Source organism: Mustela nigripes, chromosome 1 (genome assembly GCF_022355385.1).
Source record: "Mustela nigripes isolate SB6536 chromosome 1, MUSNIG.SB6536, whole genome shotgun sequence".
NCBI classification, from domain to species: Eukaryota; Metazoa; Chordata; class Mammalia; order Carnivora; family Mustelidae; genus Mustela; species Mustela nigripes.
Window position 1 is genome coordinate 235,478,881 of NC_081557.1, and position 20,689 is coordinate 235,499,569.

Sequence of the window (20,689 nt, forward strand, 5' to 3'; positions counted from 1 at the left end):
AATATAAGAAAATCTGGCAGTTTCAGAAGGCATGGAAAGATTCATTCTGTAGGGATTCAACAGACATTTAGATGATCTGACATGTGTCACTGCCCAGCAATGACGAGGAAACCAGCAGGCAGCAAAGTCTTTCCACTCTATTTGCAAATTGTGCAGGTCTAGGATTTGTATGGAATTCTGCTGTGACATGGCTCCGAATTGCATGCGCACGGCAACCAGTCATTCAGCTAAGCAGTCACATCTCAAACTATTTTTGCTCTTCCACTTAGTATTGTATACTCATTTAACACATAAAGTATCTGAAGGGAACACCTGAATTTCTAAGTAAAAGTGAATCCCAAATCAGGATGAACATCAGAAGCCCTGGGGAACTTAGAAATCTTGGGAAAGGCCTGTTTGTAACAGTTCCCAGGATGATTCTCAGGCAGCCATGGGACTTACTTCTTAACTGTCGTCAACAGGGGAGAAATCGTTTGATGATAACGAATGCATACTTTTTTGCCTACATTCTATGTAAGTGTTTTGGGAGCCTACTGTAAGGGGGAAATACAGCACTAGGTTAAGGGAGTTCATTTTTAATAGACCTGTTTTAGAGGAACTATTAAAGTGAGTTCTTCAGGCTGAAAAAAAGGACAATAGACTGTAACTTAAAACCAAAAGAAGAAAGAAAGAACACTAGCAAATACTACAGACAATCACATAAGTAAATGTAAAAGCCAGCATTACTGTACTTTCAATTTTAACTATTTTTAAATAAAGACTTTAAAGGAAAATGCATGAATAATTCCATCTATGTGAATGGAAATAATGTAAAAAGATATAATTTCTATCACAATATCAATACTAAAGGGAGAAGGATAGAGATGTGTAGGACATGGTTTGTGTACTACTGTAACTAGGCTGCTACTGTTCAATCTAGGTTGTTACAAATATTATTTGGAATCTCTAAGAAAGTAACTAAAAATACAGAAAAGGGAATAAAAAAGGCTCACTACAAAAAAGTAAATACAAAAGAGAGAAGCTGTAATGAAGGATATTAAATAACAACATATATAAGAGAGAAAACAAATAGTTGTATGGCAGAAATAACCTTTACTGGTAATTACTTCAAATTAAAATAGATTAAAGCCCCCAATCAAAAGGCAGAGATAAGCAGAATGGAAAAAGTAAAGAAAGAAAAAAAAGATCGACCTATATCTGTCTGCAAGAGACTCACTTTAGAAGTAAAACCACAAAGGACCTGAAAGTGAAAGGATAAAAAACATATTTCATGCAAATAATAACCAAAAGAGGGCTGGTAGCTATTTTATGATCAGACAAAACAGATTTAAGCTAAAAAAAGATTGTAAGAGACCCAGAAGTACTACACTGATAAAAGGTTCAATTCAGCAAAAAGATATTACTATTACAAACCTAAGAGTCCCCAAATCACATAAGCAAAAATCGACAGAATTGAAGAGAAATACACGATTCTGCATAATCTGAAATTTCAATATCTTAGCTTCTTTTGTTGAAAGATGTATGTATTTATTTCAGAGAGAAAGAGAAAGCGAGAGAGTGAGCACGAATGGGGGGAGGGGCAAAGGGAAAGAATCTTCAAGCGGACTCCCTGCTGAGCGTGGATTCTGATGCAGGGATCAATCCCACAACCCTGAGATCATGACCTGGCCTGAAATCAAGACTTGGATGCTTAATGAACTGAACTACCCAGGCACCCCTTCAGTAACTTATTTTCAATAATGGGGAAAAGCCAGAAGAGCACTAAGAAACAGAGAACTTGGTCTGATTCAAGATGGTGATGTAGTAAGACCCCAAACTCACCTCCTCTCAGGAACATACTGCATCTAAGCTACATATGGAACCAATTACCTCTTAAAAAACCTAAAGGTGACTCAGTGATGACTACACATTAGGCAAACAAGAGAAAAAACACATCAAAATGGGTAGGAGAGGCTACAACACAATCTCACCAGAAACCCCACACCTGGTGCTGTGACCCACAACTGGAAGGAACTCAAATACCTGGAGCTTCTTCCTGAGGGGTAAAACGTTCAAATCCCACACTGGTCACCCCAACTTCTAAAACAGAAATTTCAGAGATGAGTCCTTAAAATGTCCCATAGTGGGCCCCAAAAGCCTGTAGTGATCCGGAGAAATACCACTTAAAATGTTTGTGTGCTGGAACTGACCCACTCTAGGGCCCAGCTCAGAAGCAGCTTAAAGTGAAGAACGTTAACCTGCTTAAAACCTAACCCCGAGGGGTAGGCATCTAATTCAACTTACACATCTAGGAGTCTGCTGGAACACTCTTCAGAACAGAGACTGGGGAGTACCATCTTTACATTCTCCCTTTGTTGTGCTCCAGAGAACAAGTAGCTCCCAGAAGGGAACCTTTACACATGTCTGGTGCCCTGATTTTTGTGGGTGCTGCCCAGGGGGACATCTCGTGAACACCTGGCTCTGAAGAGCAAAGAAACTTGTGCGTCTGGTCACATGGGAATGTAATAATCACCTAGAAAGGAATTCAGACCCCTCCCTGGGGCCCCAATTTTTGTGACTGCTGCCAAGGGACACTTCTACATCACCTGACACTGGTGGTCATTGGGGCTTATGTTCCTGGGTCCCAAAGGACTGTAACCAGTGCACAAAAAACAGCTACCAGCTACCACCTCTCCCAGGCACAGAAAAAAGCAACTGACCCAGGGCCTGGTTTTTCTGTGAAGTAGGCCTATTAGCCAGTCATCATAACTGTGACTAAGGGGTAGGCTTCTAATTAAAACCATCATCTAGAGGCTGACTGAAATCCTTTCCAGGGACTTGGAGGGCATGTGCTATCTTCATACTCACCCTCTGCCATGTTCCAGAGTAGGGTCTCTTGGAAGAGAGCTTTGAGTCTGGTGCCTGATGCTCACGGGGCACCCCTTAATCACCTGGCTGTGGTGGCTGGAGGGGCTTGAATTCCAGGGTCCCAAGGGACTGTGGTAATCAGAGGGACCACTGTTGGCAGGCTAAGATCCTGTTTTTCCTGTCAAAAGGCCGCTCTGTTCTGGAGCTTTGGACCACGGGCAGGACTTAGGTTTGCCACACATTTAGTGACCTATGGCGCTTCCTCAAGGAACAAAGGCTATAAACGTCATGTTGGTGCTCTGTCTTTCTCCAGCTTGTTGCTATCTCCCAGAAGAGGGCTCATATACTCATTTGGAACCCCAGTTTTTATGAATGCCAATTAGGGGACATACATCAGGATTACCAGGCTCTGGTAGTCAGTGAGGCTTATGTTCCTGGGCCCTCAGGATTGTAATATATCTGCATACTTTTATTTTATTTTTTTTTTTTTTAAAGATTTTATTTATTTATTTGACAGAGAGAAATCACAAGTAGATGGAGAGGCAGGCAGAGAGAGGGAGGGAAGCAGGCTCTCCGCTGAGCAGAGAGCCCGATGCGGGACTCGATCCCAGGACTCTGAGATCATGACCTGAGCCGAAGGCAGCGGCTTAACCCACTGAGCCACCCAGGCGCCCAATATATCTGCATACTTTTAAATGCAGCTGCCTGAAGGTCTGGCTTCCAGTCAATCTGAATCTAGGTGCAGAGATCCTCCATTATGGGACACTGACGGCTCTTGGAACATCCTTAACTACTGGGAGCTATTAAAAATATAACAGGCTGCTTGGATAAACTCAAAGTTTTGAGAGATGACCAAGAGCTAGGCAAGAGCTGAATAGAAAGGTTCAACTCCGGACGCCTGGGTGGCTCAGTTGGTTAGACGACTATCTTCGGCTCAGGTCATGATCCTGGAGTCCCGGGATCGAGTCCCGCATCGGACTCCCAGCTCCATGGGGAGTCTGCTTCTCTCTCTGACCTTCTCCTCGTTCATGCTCTCTCTCACTATCTCTCTCTCAAGTAAATAAATAAAATCTTTAAAAAAATAAAAAAAAAAAAAAAAAAAAAAAAAAAAAGAAAGGTTCAACTCCTCCTTCATTCCTTCAAGACTAGAAAAAATGGCTGTTTCATTTACTGTCCAGAAACCTATTCAGGGTTCAAGCAAAATGAAGAAACAGAGGAATATGTTCCAAATGAAAGAATAAGATAAAACCTCATAAAAAAGCCTTAATGAAAGGAAGGTAAGTAAATTTATTGAGTTCAAAGTAATGGTCATAAAATGCTCACCAAACTGGGGAGGAGACTGGATGAACAGAGTGAGAACTTGAATAGGGATGAAATTTAACAAAATACCAAAGAGAAGTCAAACAGCTGCCAGGCGCTTGGGTGGCTCAGTCATAAGTATCTGTCTTCGGCTCAGGTCACGGTCCCAGGGTCCTGAAATCGAGCTCCACATTGGGCTCTCTCCCTCTACACTCCCTCCCGCTTGTGTTCCCTCTCTCTCTGTCAAATAAATAAATAAAATCTTTAAAGAAAAAAGAACTCCTAGAGCTGAAGATTATAATAATGGAACTGAAAAATACAACAAAGGGGTTCAACAGCAGACCAGATATGAAACAGAAAGTAAGGATCAGTCAACCTAAAGCAAAGGCAGTGGAACTTACCCAATCAAAGCACAAAAAGAAAAATAAAGGAAATAAAAAGTGAAAATAGCTTCAGGAAATCAAAGGATATCAAATGAACTAATATTTGAATTGTAGAGCTTTCAGAAGAGGAAGAAAGCAGCAGAAATCTTATTTGAAGAAATATAGCTAACACTTCCTGAACACAGGGATGGAAACAGACGCCAGATCCAGGAAGCCCAGAAGTTCCAAAACATATGAACCCAAAGAGACAGAAACCAAGACACATTACAATTAAAATGTCAAAAGTTAAAGACAGGAAGAGAATATTATAAGCAACAAGAGAAAAAAAATGGGAAATTTTTTTATGGGAATCCCCATAGGACTACCTAACGCATTGTTCAGCACAAACACTGTAGATATCAAAGGGACTTCTTTAAGTAGAAAAGAAAGACCCTATTTAGTAACAACAAAACATGTGAAATAGTATCACTGGAAAGGTAAATATATAGTATAGTAAAGGTAGTGAATTACTTATAAAGCTAGTATGAAGGTTAAAAGACAAAAGTAGTAAAAGTAACTATGATTCAGTAATTAACAGATACACAAGATAAAAAGATGCTAATTGTAACATCAAAAACATAAAATGTGGGTAAGAGAGTTAAAATGTTGAGATTTAAGGGCACCTGGTGGCTCAGTCAAGTTAAGTGTCTGCCTTTGGTTCACGTCATGATCCCCAAGTCCCTGGAAGGAGCTCCATACTAGGCTCCCTGCTCAGTGGGGAGCAGGGGACTCCCCATTCCTTCTCTCCCCACTCCTTCTCCTCTCTCTATGGGGACTCCTGCTCCTTCTCTCTCTCAAATAAATAAAATCTTTAATAAATAAATAAATAAATAAATAAAATAGCATCCCATGAAATTAAAAAAAAAAAGTTGAGATTTACAATGGGATCAAACTTAAGTTGTTATCAACTTATACCATTATAAGTTGTATGTAAGCACCATGGTAACCAAGAAATAAAAACCTACAGTAAATACACAAAAGATAAAGAGAAAGGAATATAAGCATTCTACTAAAGAATCATTAAACCACACAGTAAATAAGCAAAAGAAGAATAGGGAAGAACTACAAAAACAGCCACAAAACAATTAACAAAATGGCAATAAGCACATACCTACCTATAATTACCTTGAATGTACATGCATTAAATTCTCTAACCAAAAGACAACAGAATGGCTGGATGGATTAAAAAAACAAGACTCATCTATATGATGCCTACAAGAGACACACCCAGTGAAAGTGAAGAGATGGAAAAAGATACTAATGCAAATAGAAACCAAAATAAAGCTTTAGTATCTACATTTGTATCAGACACAATACACTTTAAAATGACTGTAATAATACACAAATAAAGTGACACGTAATGAGAAAGGGGTCAACAAAGAAGTAGATATAACCTTTGTAAATATTTATGCACCCAACATAATTTAGGAGCACCTAAATATATAAAGCAAATATTAACAGACCTAAAAGGAGAAATATAATAACTGTATTTATAATTATTGATATATGGGGACTCTAATACCCCAATTAGTCAAATGAACAAATCATCAGACAGAAAAACCAAGAAGAAAAAACATGGTCTTAAATGACATTTTAGACCAGATGGACTTAACAGATATTTACAGAACATTCCATACCAAAGCAACAAATACACATTTTTCTTAAGTGCACATGGAACATTTTCCAAAACAGATCATATGTTAGGCCACAAAACAAGTCTTAATGAATTTGAGATTGAATAATATCAACCATCTTTTCTGACTATAATGGTATGAAATCAGAAATTAATTACACAAAGAACACTGAAAAATTCACAAATATGTATAGATTCAACAACATGCTACTGAACAATCACTGGGTCAAAGGAAAAATCAAGAGAGAAATAAAGGGTATACCTGAGACAAACAACAATGGAAATTAACATACCAAGATTTATGGGATGCAGCAAAGGCATCCAACCAGGGAAGCTCTAAGAGTGAAATTCATAGTGATAAACACCTATCTCCAGAAAGAAACTAATTTTATACCTGAAGGAGCTAGGAGAAAAGAAGAACAAATAGAGTCCAAAGCTGATAGAAGAAGTAAGGAAAAAACAAAATTCAGAGCAGAAATAAGTGAAATAGACTAAAATGACAATAGGAAAAAAAAAATGGATGAGACTAAGAGCTGTTTGAGAAGACAAAATTGACAAATCTTTAGCTAGACTGATGAAGGATAAAAGAGGACTCAAAAATCAGAAATCAAAGACAAAAGGTTACGACTAATACCACAGAAGTACAAAGGACCATAACAGAATGCTATGAAAAATACATGCAAACAAACTGAACATTCCAAAGAAATAGATAAACTCTTAGAAATATACAACTTACCAAGACTGGATCATAGGGAACAGAAAATCTGAAAGACCAATTACTAGGAAGGAGATTGAATTAGTAACTGAAAACTGCCCAACAAACAAAAGTCTAGGACCATATGGCTTCCCTGGTGAATTCTACCAACATTCAAAGAAGAATTACCACCAATTCTTCTCAAATTCATCTAGAAAAGAGAAGAGGAGGGGATGCTTCCAAAAATCATTTTACAAGGCTAGGAGTACCCTGATACCAAAACAAGGCAAGGGGGCCACAAAAAAGAAAAACTACAGACCAATATCTCTGATGAACTTAGAAACAAAAATCTTCAACAAAGTATTAGGGAACTGAGTTCAACAATACATTAACGAAAGGATCATACACTATGACTGAGTGGGCTTTACTCCATGGATAGAAGCACGGTTCAGCTGTACACCACATTAACAAAATAAAGGATAAAAATTGCTACGATCATCTCAACAGATATAGAAAAAGTGAATGACAAAATTCAACAACCATTAATGATGAAAAACTCTCAACAAAGTGGGTACAGAGGGAACATACTTCAACATAACAAAGACCACGTATAACATCATACTCAATGGTGAAAGCTAAAGCTTTTCCTCTAAGATCAAGAATAAGACAAGGATATCCACTCTTCACCACGTTTATTCAACAAAGTACTGGAAGTCCTAGCCAGAACAATTAGGCAAGAAAAAGAAATAAAGGCATCTAAACTGAAAAGGAAGAAGTAAAACTGTCACTAGTTGCAGATGAGATGGTATTATACCCCAAAAATCCTAAAGACTCCATCGGAAAACTGAATAGGATAAACAAATCCAATAAAGTTGCATAATACCAAATCAATACACAAAAACCTTGTACTTTTTACATTAATAATTATCGGAAAGAGAAATTAAGAAAACATTCCCATTTATAAGTGCATCAAAAAGAATGACACCTAGGAATGTACTTAGCCAAGGAGATGAAAGATCTATAGATCAAAAACTTAAGACATTAATGAAAGATACTGCAAAACCTAGAAATATATGGAAAGATATTCCATGTTCATGGACTGGAAGAATATTAAATGTCCATACTATTTCAAAGCAACCTACAGATTCAATGCAATCCTTACCAATGGCATTTTTCACAAAATTAGGAGAAATAATTCTGAAATTTATATGAAACCATAAAACACTCTGAATAGCCAAACAGTGACACAATAAATTAATAATTTCCACACAGTTAAAAACCACACTTTGAAAAACATGTAATTTTACACTTCATATTACATGCTAACTTGATTGTTTAAAGATCCTAAAAAATGCTGCCTGCTAGACAGAAAACATGTGCCAGTGAGTTCATTTCTAACTCCAGTTACTTCTAGACCAGTCAGTACTCTTTTTCCCACATCAGTTCTCTCTCTTAAGTCTAATCCTTCTTCCAAATGACTGCTTTGCAACTGAAATATACTAAAAACGTCCTCTAGACCTCTATCTAGATCCTGTGTCCTAGGCAAACACATACATCATATTTTCGTTTTATGGAAGTACTTTCTGGGAAATGCGAAACTAAACGTTTTTAAAGAAAAAAACCTGTAAATACAAATGTAAACATTTACAAGACAAAAATAAGAACTGGAAGACATTTTGGCAATTATTTTATTTCCCGCATGTTATGGGTAAGGTAACTGAGAGCCAGAGAAGTAAAGTTTTCAGTCATACAGCTGGGACTAGAACCTAATTATATGGCTTCTTAAAATACAGAACAACTAAAAGCCCTAAAAAAAATTTTTTTTTAAAGTGTAGACTTATTTTCAAGCATTTGAAATAGAAAGACTGTATTACTGGGATGATGTATTGGAAGCAGCAACAATGAAATGACAAGCCCTCAAAATGTAAGGAGCTCATAGCCCAATGCTTAACTGTAACGTTGGACAAGATATAGATATAACACCTCTTTGAATTAAGATATTAACACATTTTCAGTGACGAAAGCTGTAGAGATAAATGTTGATTACAAACTTAAATGAGATAAGGATTAAGGTTTAATGCCACACATATAAAAATCATAATACAATTATTTATTTATTTTTAAAAGATTTTATTTATTTGAGAGAGAGGGAGAGAGGGAGTTCAGAGGGAAGTGAGAGAGAGAAGCAGGCTCCCCAATGAGCAGGGAGTCTGTTGTGGGTCTTGATCCTAGGACCCTGGGATCACGACCTAAGCTGAAGACACTCAACCAACTTAACCACCCAGGCGCCCCTATAATACTTCCATATACAAGTTGAGGATACCAGTTTAAGAGTGCAAAGCAAAATCATGGTAAGAGGAGAGAAAGTAAGGACCCCAAGATCCGACCTAAGCTGAAGGCAGACACTCAACCAACTTAACCACCCAGGTGCCCCCCTATAATACTTTCATATACAAGTTGAGGACACCAGTTTAAGAGTGCAAAGCAAAAATCATGATAAGAGGAGAGAAAGTACATACTGCTTTAAAGTTTCCTGGAGGTCGGAGGCAAGGCAATCAATGTGGTCATCACTGGCCACTGGGCCTAACTGTCCCACCCTGTCTCCCTCAGCACAACCCATCAGCTCTATAGCAAACCTCCGAGTAATGAAAATCTGAAATTGTTTGGGAAATTCAACAATCCAAATGACTATGGGCACAGTTATGAACACTTATCCTGTTGCAGGAATGGTTATGAATCTGACTGACCTCAGAGAGTACACGGAAGAGGCAGTTATGAAGGCCTTTGATCATAAGAATCTGGATCTGGATGTGCCATACTGTGCAGATGTTATAAGCACAACAGAAAATATAGCTGTATATACCAGGGAAAACCTCCAGAAAGTTCTTCCTTTGGGAGTTCTTTTATAAAGTAAAAGTAAATGAAACTGGTAATACTGCTGTCATCTATAAAGGAAAACTGCTTTTAGGGATTAATACTGTAGAAAGATTAATTTCTTTCAAAGGTCTTTGTACTCTTGCACTATTAAGAAGTCATCACATAATTGTTACACCTCCACATTGTGCTCTGGAGGGCTTGATTTATTGAAATCATTGTGTGTAAGATCTACTGTGAATTCAAATCTATTTTAAAACCAAACTTGTAAAAAACAACCTGAGTATCATTTAAAAAGTCCTTTACCTATAGATTAAAAATCACTTCATTTTCAGTAAAATGTTGTGGTGTGGAATTTAAAAGCAAAACAAATCAATTCTTAATTCCCCATTAAAAAAACAGTTTATTGGCAGTTATCTGTAGACAAACTTAGGTTGCCTCTCACTCTTTCACCTTGTATCATATACAAAGCTCTGTTTTACACAAGTACCACTTATTCAACAAGTGTTTTTTAACTGTTTACTTGCCTGTGTTTCCACTAGATACAAATCTCTCTGTGACTGGTGTAACAAGCCTAATTTTGTACTACCATAATCCTGCTACAGAATTTCTCATGTGTACATGCTTATTTTTAAGGCATCTTTTGAGTATGAAAGTAAGGTTTAGTTTCAAGGAGAGAAATTTTTACTACATGGCTTTCAAAATTATCGAGCTGATGTAACTGAAACCTATCTTAATACAAATAGTGAAAATAATATAAAAACTAAAATAACCAAACTAACCTGTTTCAAAGTCTCAGTTAATTGCAAACAGGAAACAAAAGAATCAAAAAGAACCTGACAGATGGGGAAAATTTTCTAGGATGAAATTTATAATAAACAAAACCACAAAGAAGTTTTTATTTTAATGGGAATAGTAACAGGAAAAAATTTGTCATTTTTCAATAAGTAAAAGTTTCTAAAATTCTTGAAAATCAACATGACTTACTCTTTAATATCACGAAGTTGATCAACATCTTGTGATCTTGTAAAATCTGGATCATGGGCTAGCAGGTGAATCATATATGGAACTACATATTCAGGCAACAGTGATAATAATTTCTCTGAAGTGAAAACATTATTATTAACAATAGCCATAACAGCTTTTACAAAATGCCCCTCTAATTTTGCATTCAAACCACTCCAGTTTCCATCTTTTCCTCAGTTATTTTAAAATTATAGGCAACCTGCTATCTAGATGATACTGAAATGCATTTCAGTGCTGAAAGTTATTAAAGCCAAAAGGATAATTTGAGATTATACAGTGAGTCCTTCGTAAAGCTGGGAAAATAATTCTCTTCTCTCTGACATCTGAGCAATGTGTTTAAATCAAGCCACACTGCTGAACCCGTAAGAAAAATACAATTCCTCCAAACAGTTTTATGTATCATAACACTCAGAAACCAGGATTTTAGATGTTAAGTATATCACAACTATAGCAACGGCATTCTATAAAAACTGTAGTGTTCTTATAAATATACTACAATGGAAAGATATGAAATAAACGCCCCCTACAAATCGATACACTCACAAGACACACTTGCACACTTGGAGCTTTCAAAATTACTTACCAGTAGCCATGGGATTCTGTTTAATGTATTCCCTGCGTATACTGATATTTTTTAGTAAACACTGTCGTGCATGTGCTCTTCTCTCCTTCACAGGATCTTTGGCACACAAGGCAAAGATCGCCATATACTCCAATGGGAGCAGTAACTTCACGAGAGCCTTATGCAACTTCTGCGCAAATATCTGCCTTACTTGGTAGCACTCATCCTACAGCAGCATAAAACCAAAAATACTTCAATAAAAATGTCAGTACTTTTAAAACCATGACAAAATAACCTAGTTCAGAAAAAAAACTGGAAAACAAAAGAGCAGTTTGTTCCAAAAGTCCTCATTTTAAAAAAATGATTTATTGGAGAATACATAACAATACTTAGAAGATGTTTAGTTAACATAGTTATAATAGCAATTCCTTTGTGCACACAGTAAATGGATCTGTATCCACAGAAAATAAATGTATTTAACTTTGAAGGCCAAGTAATTGACAAAAATAAGAGGACTACTTACATTAATAACAAGTGCACAGAGCTGGAACTGTTCTGGGGTTATAATTTCATGGTAACAAGGTTCCTGAGCAAGCTTCATTATGGCACTACCAGCAGCTAATCGCAAGCGAGACATATCAGATTTACTATAAACAAACAAAAAAGAAATAAACATTTCCTATAACCATTATCATTGATAACAATGCTTTGATCCCTTTTTGAGTGTTAAGGTCTTTAACTTTATGCTTAAAATGACATATAATGTACAAATCTGGGAAAGTTACCTTGAGTCCTTGAACTCAACACAGGGAAAAAGGCTCAAATCATTGTGACTAAAAATAAACTTATCTGCCTTCGTTTTCAGTTATGTTTTAGCATAGATCCTCTACCATAAACAAGCAGCTCTGCTTGTGATCACATTTATGATCACTGCAATGCCAAGAAGAATCATTTCTATCAGGAACAGTATTCCTCGAGGAATACACATTTGTTGTAAAATACTCAATTAAATCACCTATCATATTAAATCTATTTCCTACAGTTCTTAAATGCACACGTCTAACATCTGATGAAATGGAGGGGCTAGCAATGAGGAGCTGATTTACACCACAGAAGGGGAGGTATCAGACAAATATCTAAAAGGAAAGGACATGGAAATGAGAGCCAGTGTCTATCTAGGCTACTCATCTCTGGGACAGACTTCCTTTTGTAAGCCAAAGGCCCCCCGCACCCCAGGAGGTCCAGCACTTCCACTCCTGCCTGGTAGTTTTTTATTACCTAAATGGTAAAATGTGACAATAAATCAGTCTTAAATAAAAAAGAACAGTCTTATTTCAACTTAGGTTAAACATAGCATGGTTATGATGTTTTAAAGACTTCAGGAAATGTGGAAAGCTGGCTTAGTCCATCACTACCATATAAGAGGAGAAAACGTGGCACTCCAGAACAATAGGACTAACAAAGGGAACACCTGTACTCTTGAGGGAACTTCAAATGGCTTCTCAGACAAATGACTGAGGAATTAAAAAAAAAAAAAAAAACAGCTATCATCTGGGTGCTTAAGTCTGTGCTAGGCAGTGTATGAACACTTCACAAGCTTTATCTCATTTAATTTTCACTCTGTAAGATGAAGAAATTGATGCTTAGAAAAGTGATTTATAGAATTCACACACTTAGTAAACGGAGTGTAGAGTTGCAGAAGTTTCTGATTCTAGAGCTCAAGCTAAACCATGATATACAGAATACCTAATTAAGATTTGCCTAGTATTTCATGACATGTGTGTTCCACAATTAACTATGCCCTTATTTTCTGTGACAATAAAAAATGCTGGAAAAAACACGCTTATACATATGTTTTTGTATGATTTTTAAAAATTTATCATGACTGTAAAAATAGAGAGTCAAAAGGGTAACATTTATAAGGATCTAGACACAAAGTGCCAAACTGTCCTGCCAAGACTGTGCCAATTTATATTCATTCACAGAACTAATGAGGAGACCCATTTTCCTGAACCCAAAAAACAGTGATTACTTTAAAAAATATTTTTGCTAATTTGACAGGCAAGTATCGCTAAGTTTAAACTGTATTTATTGTATTTAGTGATGTTAAATACTGTTAAAAAGATAAACTGGTAATTTGTAGTCTTCATCTCTATCAGGGATCCTACCTATTTGTCTTATTAAAAGCTCATTATTAAGCCTTTGCCATAGTTTCCCCCAATTTAGAACTTTTTATTATCCCTAACTCAGTTCTAATCTTCTCATCTGTTCCTACACAACTACCCTTGACTTATTCTACGACAAAGATAATTTCCCATGGTTTCCTTCAGTTTATCAAAAGCAGTCAGCATCTCTACTGTAATTTGCTCATTTCCTAATCTCCTCCACTGGAATGCATATTCCTTGGAAGGAGAGATTTTATACCTTTTAAAAAAACCAGAGCAGTGCCGAAGATGACAGTGCTCAATAAAAAATGAATGCATAAATGAATTAAATCTATCCTGTAATAACACATTTTAAAGTAGGAACACATCTTGAGTAGAATTCTATAGTTTTATCTGTTGGTACTCCTGGACCCTAGTAAATCAAGAATTTGAAACAAACAAGGATCATGAAAAATTTGCTTTTATTTTCATCTTAAAATGAATAGGAAGAAGAAATGGCAATTTCACAAAACATTGAAAATGTGCAGAAATGGAAACTTTATTATTATTATTTTTTTTTTTTCAGTTGCAGAACCTTGTTTTAATCTTCTGCAAACCACCAGGAGGGCTGTGACTTTTTCCTCCTTTGAGCTCCTCCCCTAAAGCATGTATTCCTTTCATGGTACTAAGTCACCCCCCTCGTTCAATCACTATATTACAGGGTAAAAGACAGGAACTGAATCTTCTCTGTTTTTGCTGAAATGCTTTTCATGGTGTTTTGCAAAGAGTAGTATTTCAACAGGTATTTGCTTAAGTGAACCGTATGTTGAAGCCAACTGTAACATATAGTGATTATGACTAAACATTTACTGGAAAAAGTTTGGTTTTTAGAGAAGAAACATTCCATCATCATTGAGATGAAAACCCCATGAAGTACATTAGATCTGATCCCGAAGCATATGGTGTAATTACAACATTCAATATTAATTAGGTAAATAATTCCTATGTAAGTTCCACCAACATTTTGAGCTGTAAAAATTGGAAAGGAGGAAAGATCTCACCTGATCCTCTTTTGCTCTGTCAGGTCACCCTCACTAACCAACATCGCTGATAATAATCGAAGAGTTGAATTGGCAGATTTAGACTGGTTGTTTTTCATACCCAACAGCCACCTTACCAGAAGTTTAATTGCCTGTACCTATAAAATATTAACATGCTAAAAAAAGAAAGGAACTTAAAATTCCAATTAAAGGGAAGATTAATTTATGTCAATTAGATTAGTGAGGTTGCTTAATTGCTGGTGGACATATTTTATTAAATAAGTCTGTAGTATAATAACAATAACAGTAAAAATATTTATTCTGTTTAATCTGTAATAGGCACTCTCCCCAGAGCTGTACATGTATTAACTTATTTGATGTTCCAAACAAGCCTAAAGGGAGGTGTTTTTATTTCCAATAGCTAAGGCAATGGAGACACATTACTATTATAGATACATGCCCAAAGTCTGGCTTCTGAACCCAGGCTTTTCACACTTGCCTAAGATTTTCAAATTATTTGAAAATATACTGTTTAAAAATAACTACTTAAACTATACCAATTATAGTCATTAAAATGAGCTATTTAGATAGATCTTAATATTTTTTATAATACTGCAAAAACTATTTTGAAAAAATCATTAAGTCTGAACCTGTCTGTCCTGATTAAAAAAATTAGGAGATTCCATAATTATTTGTGGTCATAATTACCTGAAGGTTTATACTCAAAAGATGGCTACCAGTGCATGTCAAAGAACTAGCTAAAGGATCTAGGTGTTATTTACTATATTTATTGACAACCTGGAAAAAAGAATTGACGGAACACGACTAGGAAGCTACACAAGGTGAAACATTTTAATCAGGGAAGATGGTAGCAAATTAAGTCTTGTCTTCAATCCCAATACTACCACTTTAAAAATCAGTTTTATTGAGGTACATTTTGTATCTATCAAAAGTTATGAATTCGATGACAGCATCTGTTTTTGCCAAGTTAATATTCATATTTTTATAGACAGTGGAAGTGAGGCTACACTTGAGAGGCTTTGGAGAATCAACATCCTACAAACAATTTCTGTGAAACAGCCTCACTGAAATTATCTTAGCAGGTGGGAAGTTCTACAGAAGATCCTGACATAGATCTGTATGTAAATAACTCAATGAGGACTACAATTTCTTTGAGAGAAACAACTTTTGATTTAAAAATAAAGTACCTAATTTAAAAATACTATGAGTTGCCAGGTTAAAGAAAAAGAGTATCTATGGATGTTCATTATTTTAACACAAAAATTATCAAGGCCTACACAAATTTACCTTTGCTAGTACTTCAGGGGAAACCTCTTCATCTGGAGACCATAATTTTCCATTCTTCTCACCTGTTGACTATAGATAATTGAATATATTTAACTCTTAGAAAGAATTTTAGAGTTTCCTTATGTTTTTCATGCTGAACAATGCAGTGCTCTAGGAAACCTTTAAGTGAGTCACCAGAGCTTGAAAAAGAACAACAAAGCTGGATGACTTGAACTTCTTGATTTTAAAACTCATTACAAATTTATAGTAATCAAGACAAAATGGGTGGCAATGACACCCACAGGCATATAGAACAATGGAACGAAATAGAAATATGTGAACTCACATATATGGTCAACTGATTTTTAACAAGGTTGCTAAGGCACCCAATTACTTAAAACAAATGGTGCTGGAAAAACTAGATATCCACAAGTTTAAAAAAAAAAAAAAAAGAAAGAAAGAAAGAAAAGAAAAAAGAAGATGAACTGAACTTAAATCACATACAAAAATTAACTCAAAATAGATCAAAGACTTTAATTTAAGAGCTAAAACTATTAAAACACTTAAAAGAAGATACAGGGCAAAATCTTCATATTTGATTTGGCAAGTATCTGACAAGAGTTTAATACTCAGAATATATAAAGAATTCTTACAACTCAGCAATAATAATCCATTTAAAAGTGTGCAAGGGACTTTGTCCAAGAAGATACAAACACAGCAAAAAGCACATGAAAAAAAAATCCCTTATGATGTTAGTCATTAGGTAAACACAAACCAAAACCACAAGATACTATTTCACATCCACTAGAATGGCCATTATCAAAACACAGAAAAGAGGAAGCACTGGCAAAGATGTGACAAAAACTGGAAGACTTGTGCTCTGATGGTGGGAATGCAAAATGGTACAGCCACTATGGAAAACAGTGTGGTGATCCCTCAAAAAGTACAACAAAGAATGATCACGTGACCCAGCAATTCCTCTCCTAGGATTTGTCTAAAAGATTTGAAAACAGGGACACAAATGATTATTCACAAAAGTTAAAAAGTGCAAAAAGACCCAAATGTCCATTAACTGATGAATAAACAAAATGTAGACTACACATACAACAGTATTATTCTGGCATAAAATGAATGAACTTTTAATACATAACACAAATGAACCCTGAAATCATTATGCTAAGTAAAATATGCCAGGCATAAAAGGATAAATTTTATATGGTAAGAGGTATCTAAAAGAGGCAAATACAAAGTCAGAAGAAAGTACAACAGAGGTGTTATCAGAGGCTATGAGAAGGAGGCAATGGGGGTTATTGATGCAGAATTTCTGTTATAATGGGGGTTATAATGAATGCAGAATTTCTCTCTGAGATTAAAATATTCTGAAAATAGTGGTGACAGTTACACAATATGGGTACATATTTTAGGTGGTACTTTGGGTCATTTGAGAGTTGTTTGGCTTTCTTGGGTATTTCCTATGTACAGAGGAGGCATACAGGGTATAAAACTTTCTTATTTTTTAAAAAACCAAACCAAACAAAAACACCCACCCAACAACAAAACAAGAATGTTGGTGTATATAAGTGATATAACCTTAAAAATGGCAAAAATGCCAATGTTTATAATATGTATATTTTACCACACAAACAACAACAAAAAAGAGCCATTGTAAACTACAATCTAGTCATCTTAAGAGGTGTCTTAAATTTCACATTTATTGCCATTCATATCTATCAATAGAGCAAAGTACAGCCTGAATGTGTTGAGTGGGAAATGACACTTGGGCCATGCTCTTCCATTCTTGTCTATTACATCCAAATGGGGGAAGGGAAAGAGGATGGAATGTATTGGCAAATGTCCTTTTTAAGTTTGGATATCGAAGGCTCCAAGACTACTGGGTCATGTGGAAGGAACAGGTAAGCTGGGATAAATTAGCACTGCACTGAAAGTCATCTGCAATGATCTAGCAGATAAAACTGATTTGTCTTCACTCAACAACTTTTTAATTTAGATCTACTTGGTAAAGTAGTGATTTTCTTTCTCAAGTAGTGATTCTTAATCAGAGGTGTGTTTCAGTAATCACCTGGGGTGCCTTTTCAAGCTATATATTCCCAGACTCGAGCCCAGAGTTAATAAATTAGCATGTGGGCACACACATGTGCATGTACCACCCACCCACACACTTCAATAACTAAAACAGAATATGTATCTAGTGCCAAAAATGCAATGTAATTATATTTCAAAACACTAGTTAAATACAAATCCACTCATATTTTTAACAACATCTGATAAAATTCTAGCACTCCAGTAAATCGTCCTTCAAATGTTAGGATAATAGCATTTGACTTATATTTTTTACTTCATGATTCATCCATCTTATGTTCTCATTTTTTCTTTCTTAAATGTTAAGTTCTGGTAATAGCTACATGAAGTCAGGATGTCATTTGGAAATTTAAGTAAATAAGGAGGGAAAACACAATAATTTAAGAGGAAAAGAAAATTAAATAGAGACGCAGAAATGTTTTTGTGATAAAGATGTAAACAGTTTTAGTATCATTATTTTAAATTTAATTAAATTAGAAACTTACCCTGTCGTTCATTAGCAGATCTTTCACAATAAAATTTGCTACTACAGATTTCATTGGGGAAGCAAACTGATCTGGAGCTAACATAGAAATGTGGCCCAATGAAACTAATGGAGTTATAAGTTGTTCTGGTACATCAGCGTTCAGACTCCTACTGAGTGGCTATAAAAATGAAAGAGTCAAAATTACCAGTTTGTTTTAAAAATATCCAGACATTCTATGGAAACAGTAAATGTTCCTGACCCTCCTGAATTTGTTGTGCCCAAATAAAGCTGTTCTAATGATATGATCAAAAGTACCTTCAACCATATCAGACACTCAATTCTTATTTCAACTACTGAAATTCGGTAAGAAAGAATCCAGAAAAAAAAGAAAGAAAAAAATAAAGTACACATAAAAGGCAGAAGTAAAAACAAGAACATTTCTGCATCATCAAATCAGCATTATTTTCAAGCCATCTATAATAACAGCCTTGGTATGTTGGTGGACTTGGACATTTTATTTTATTTTATTTATTTTTTTTTTTTAAGATTTTATTTATTTATTTGACAGAGAGAGATCACAAGCAGGCAGAGAGAGAGGAGGAAGCAGGCTCCCCGCCTAGCAGAGAGCCCGATGCGGGGCTCGATCCCAGGACCCTGGGATCATGACCTGAGCGGCTTAACCCACTGAGCCACCCAGGTGCCCCGGACTTGGACATTTTAAAGACCATGGACCATTAAATAAATGTTCACTGCTTAAAATAACAGGAGTACCTTTCCAGTAGTGGAATCAGGCCAAAGATCATACATAAGAAAAGGCAAACAGGACTAATTTTCAGGTAGGGTTATCAGGTACTTTAAAAACTGGGTAGTTCAAAGTTACTTTCTGAGGATATATACCACCTGAGCCAATAAAGCTAAAACTAAGTAAAATGTTCTAACACAAACACACAGAATATTCTTCTGTATGTAGTGTTTGAACATATACTGTGATCTAAAGGCTGTGAATACAGTACTCAAAAAAGACAGCCCATGCTCCCATGGAATTTATAAGACTAAACAGCCCCTCCTCCAAAAAAACTACCTTCTATCTTCATCAAACCACACAGCATAAAAATAACAATCAACATAAACACATTCTATGTATTATACATACCTCAAAAATCTGTGCAAGCTGGACTTCCTTATTTGTGAATATGGCATGTATACAGTGAACAGCCTGTTTTGCTTGGTGTGGAGTACCTCTCTTTGCTTTCTGATGTAAAATGGGAATTAAGGTCCTGTAAAAAAAAAAAAATCATAGTTAAAAAAAAAAAAGGCCATATACCACAAGTAGTTTTTTTGCTTGTCTCCTCTAATTCCTTCCCCATAGCTGTTTCGATGTATGTTGGTAGAGAAATTTCTTCTTCTTCTTTTTAAGTTTATTTACGTAATTTCTACACCCAACATGGGGCTCGAACTCACAACTCTGAGGACTGAGAGTTTGCATCCTCCACCAAATGAGCTAGCCAGGTGCCCCAGGAAGACTCCCTTAAAAATTAGCTCATCTATAGGGGGCGCCTGGGTGGCTCAGTGGGTGAAAGCCTGTGCCTTTCTCAGGTCATGATCCCAAGGTCCTGGGATCGAGCCCCACTTCTAGCCCTGCACTGAGCCCTGCATCAGGCTCTCTGCTCAGCAGGGAGCCTGCTTCCTCCTCCCTCTCTTTCTGCCTTGCCTCTCTGCCTACTTGTGATCTCTATCTGTCAAATAAAATAAATAAAATCTTAAAAAGAAAAAAATTAGCTCATCTATAGAAAGATTTAAAGCTCCTTATCTGGCCTCAATTATAATCCAAGAAACAAAATGTCTCAAGAAAAAGGTACTTAAAGGAGACAATTTTTGTTTTTTGTTTGGACAATTTTTGTTTTAAAGCTACCTCATGAATATGGAGAAATAAACAATCCATCCTTAATTTATAATCTAAAATTTGCTCCATGCCATACTTTTGTATTTTCCATTCCCCTTTCACAAGCCCCTTCAGTTATTTTAATGTAGTCATGGGAAAAAAGTAGCAAAAGGCCAAGTTTTGTTAAAAAGTTGAAATGAGGGGCGCCTGGGTGGCTCGGTGGGTTAAAGCCTCTGCCTTCAGCTCAGGTCATGATCCCAGGGTCCTGGGATCGAGCCCCACATCGGGCTCTCTGCTCAGCAGGGAGCCTGCTTCTCTTCTGCTCTCTCTCTCTGCCTGCCTCTCTGCCTACTTGTAATCTCTGTCTGTCAAATAAATAAATAAAATCTTTAAAAAAAAAAAAAAGTTGAAAT

General features: G+C 36.1%; 1 protein-coding gene across 2 annotated transcripts in view; it reads right to left on the bottom strand.

The window, feature by feature from the left end:
* Positions 1-20,689, bottom strand: part of PDS5A (PDS5 cohesin associated factor A) — a 141,580-nt gene that overhangs the window by 22,013 nt on the left and 98,878 nt on the right. For both annotated transcript variants that reach the window (XM_059382774.1, XM_059382766.1), the window contains exons 20-26: positions 19,548-19,671; positions 18,414-18,572; positions 15,850-15,918; positions 14,563-14,699; positions 11,881-12,004; positions 11,379-11,583; positions 10,757-10,871 (exon numbers count right to left, since the gene is read on the bottom strand). In XM_059382774.1, coding sequence (XP_059238757.1) covers positions 10,757-10,871; positions 11,379-11,583; positions 11,881-12,004; positions 14,563-14,699; positions 15,850-15,918; positions 18,414-18,572; positions 19,548-19,671 — 933 coding nt within the window. The remainder of the gene's footprint in view (positions 1-10,756; positions 10,872-11,378; positions 11,584-11,880; positions 12,005-14,562; positions 14,700-15,849; positions 15,919-18,413; positions 18,573-19,547; positions 19,672-20,689) is intronic.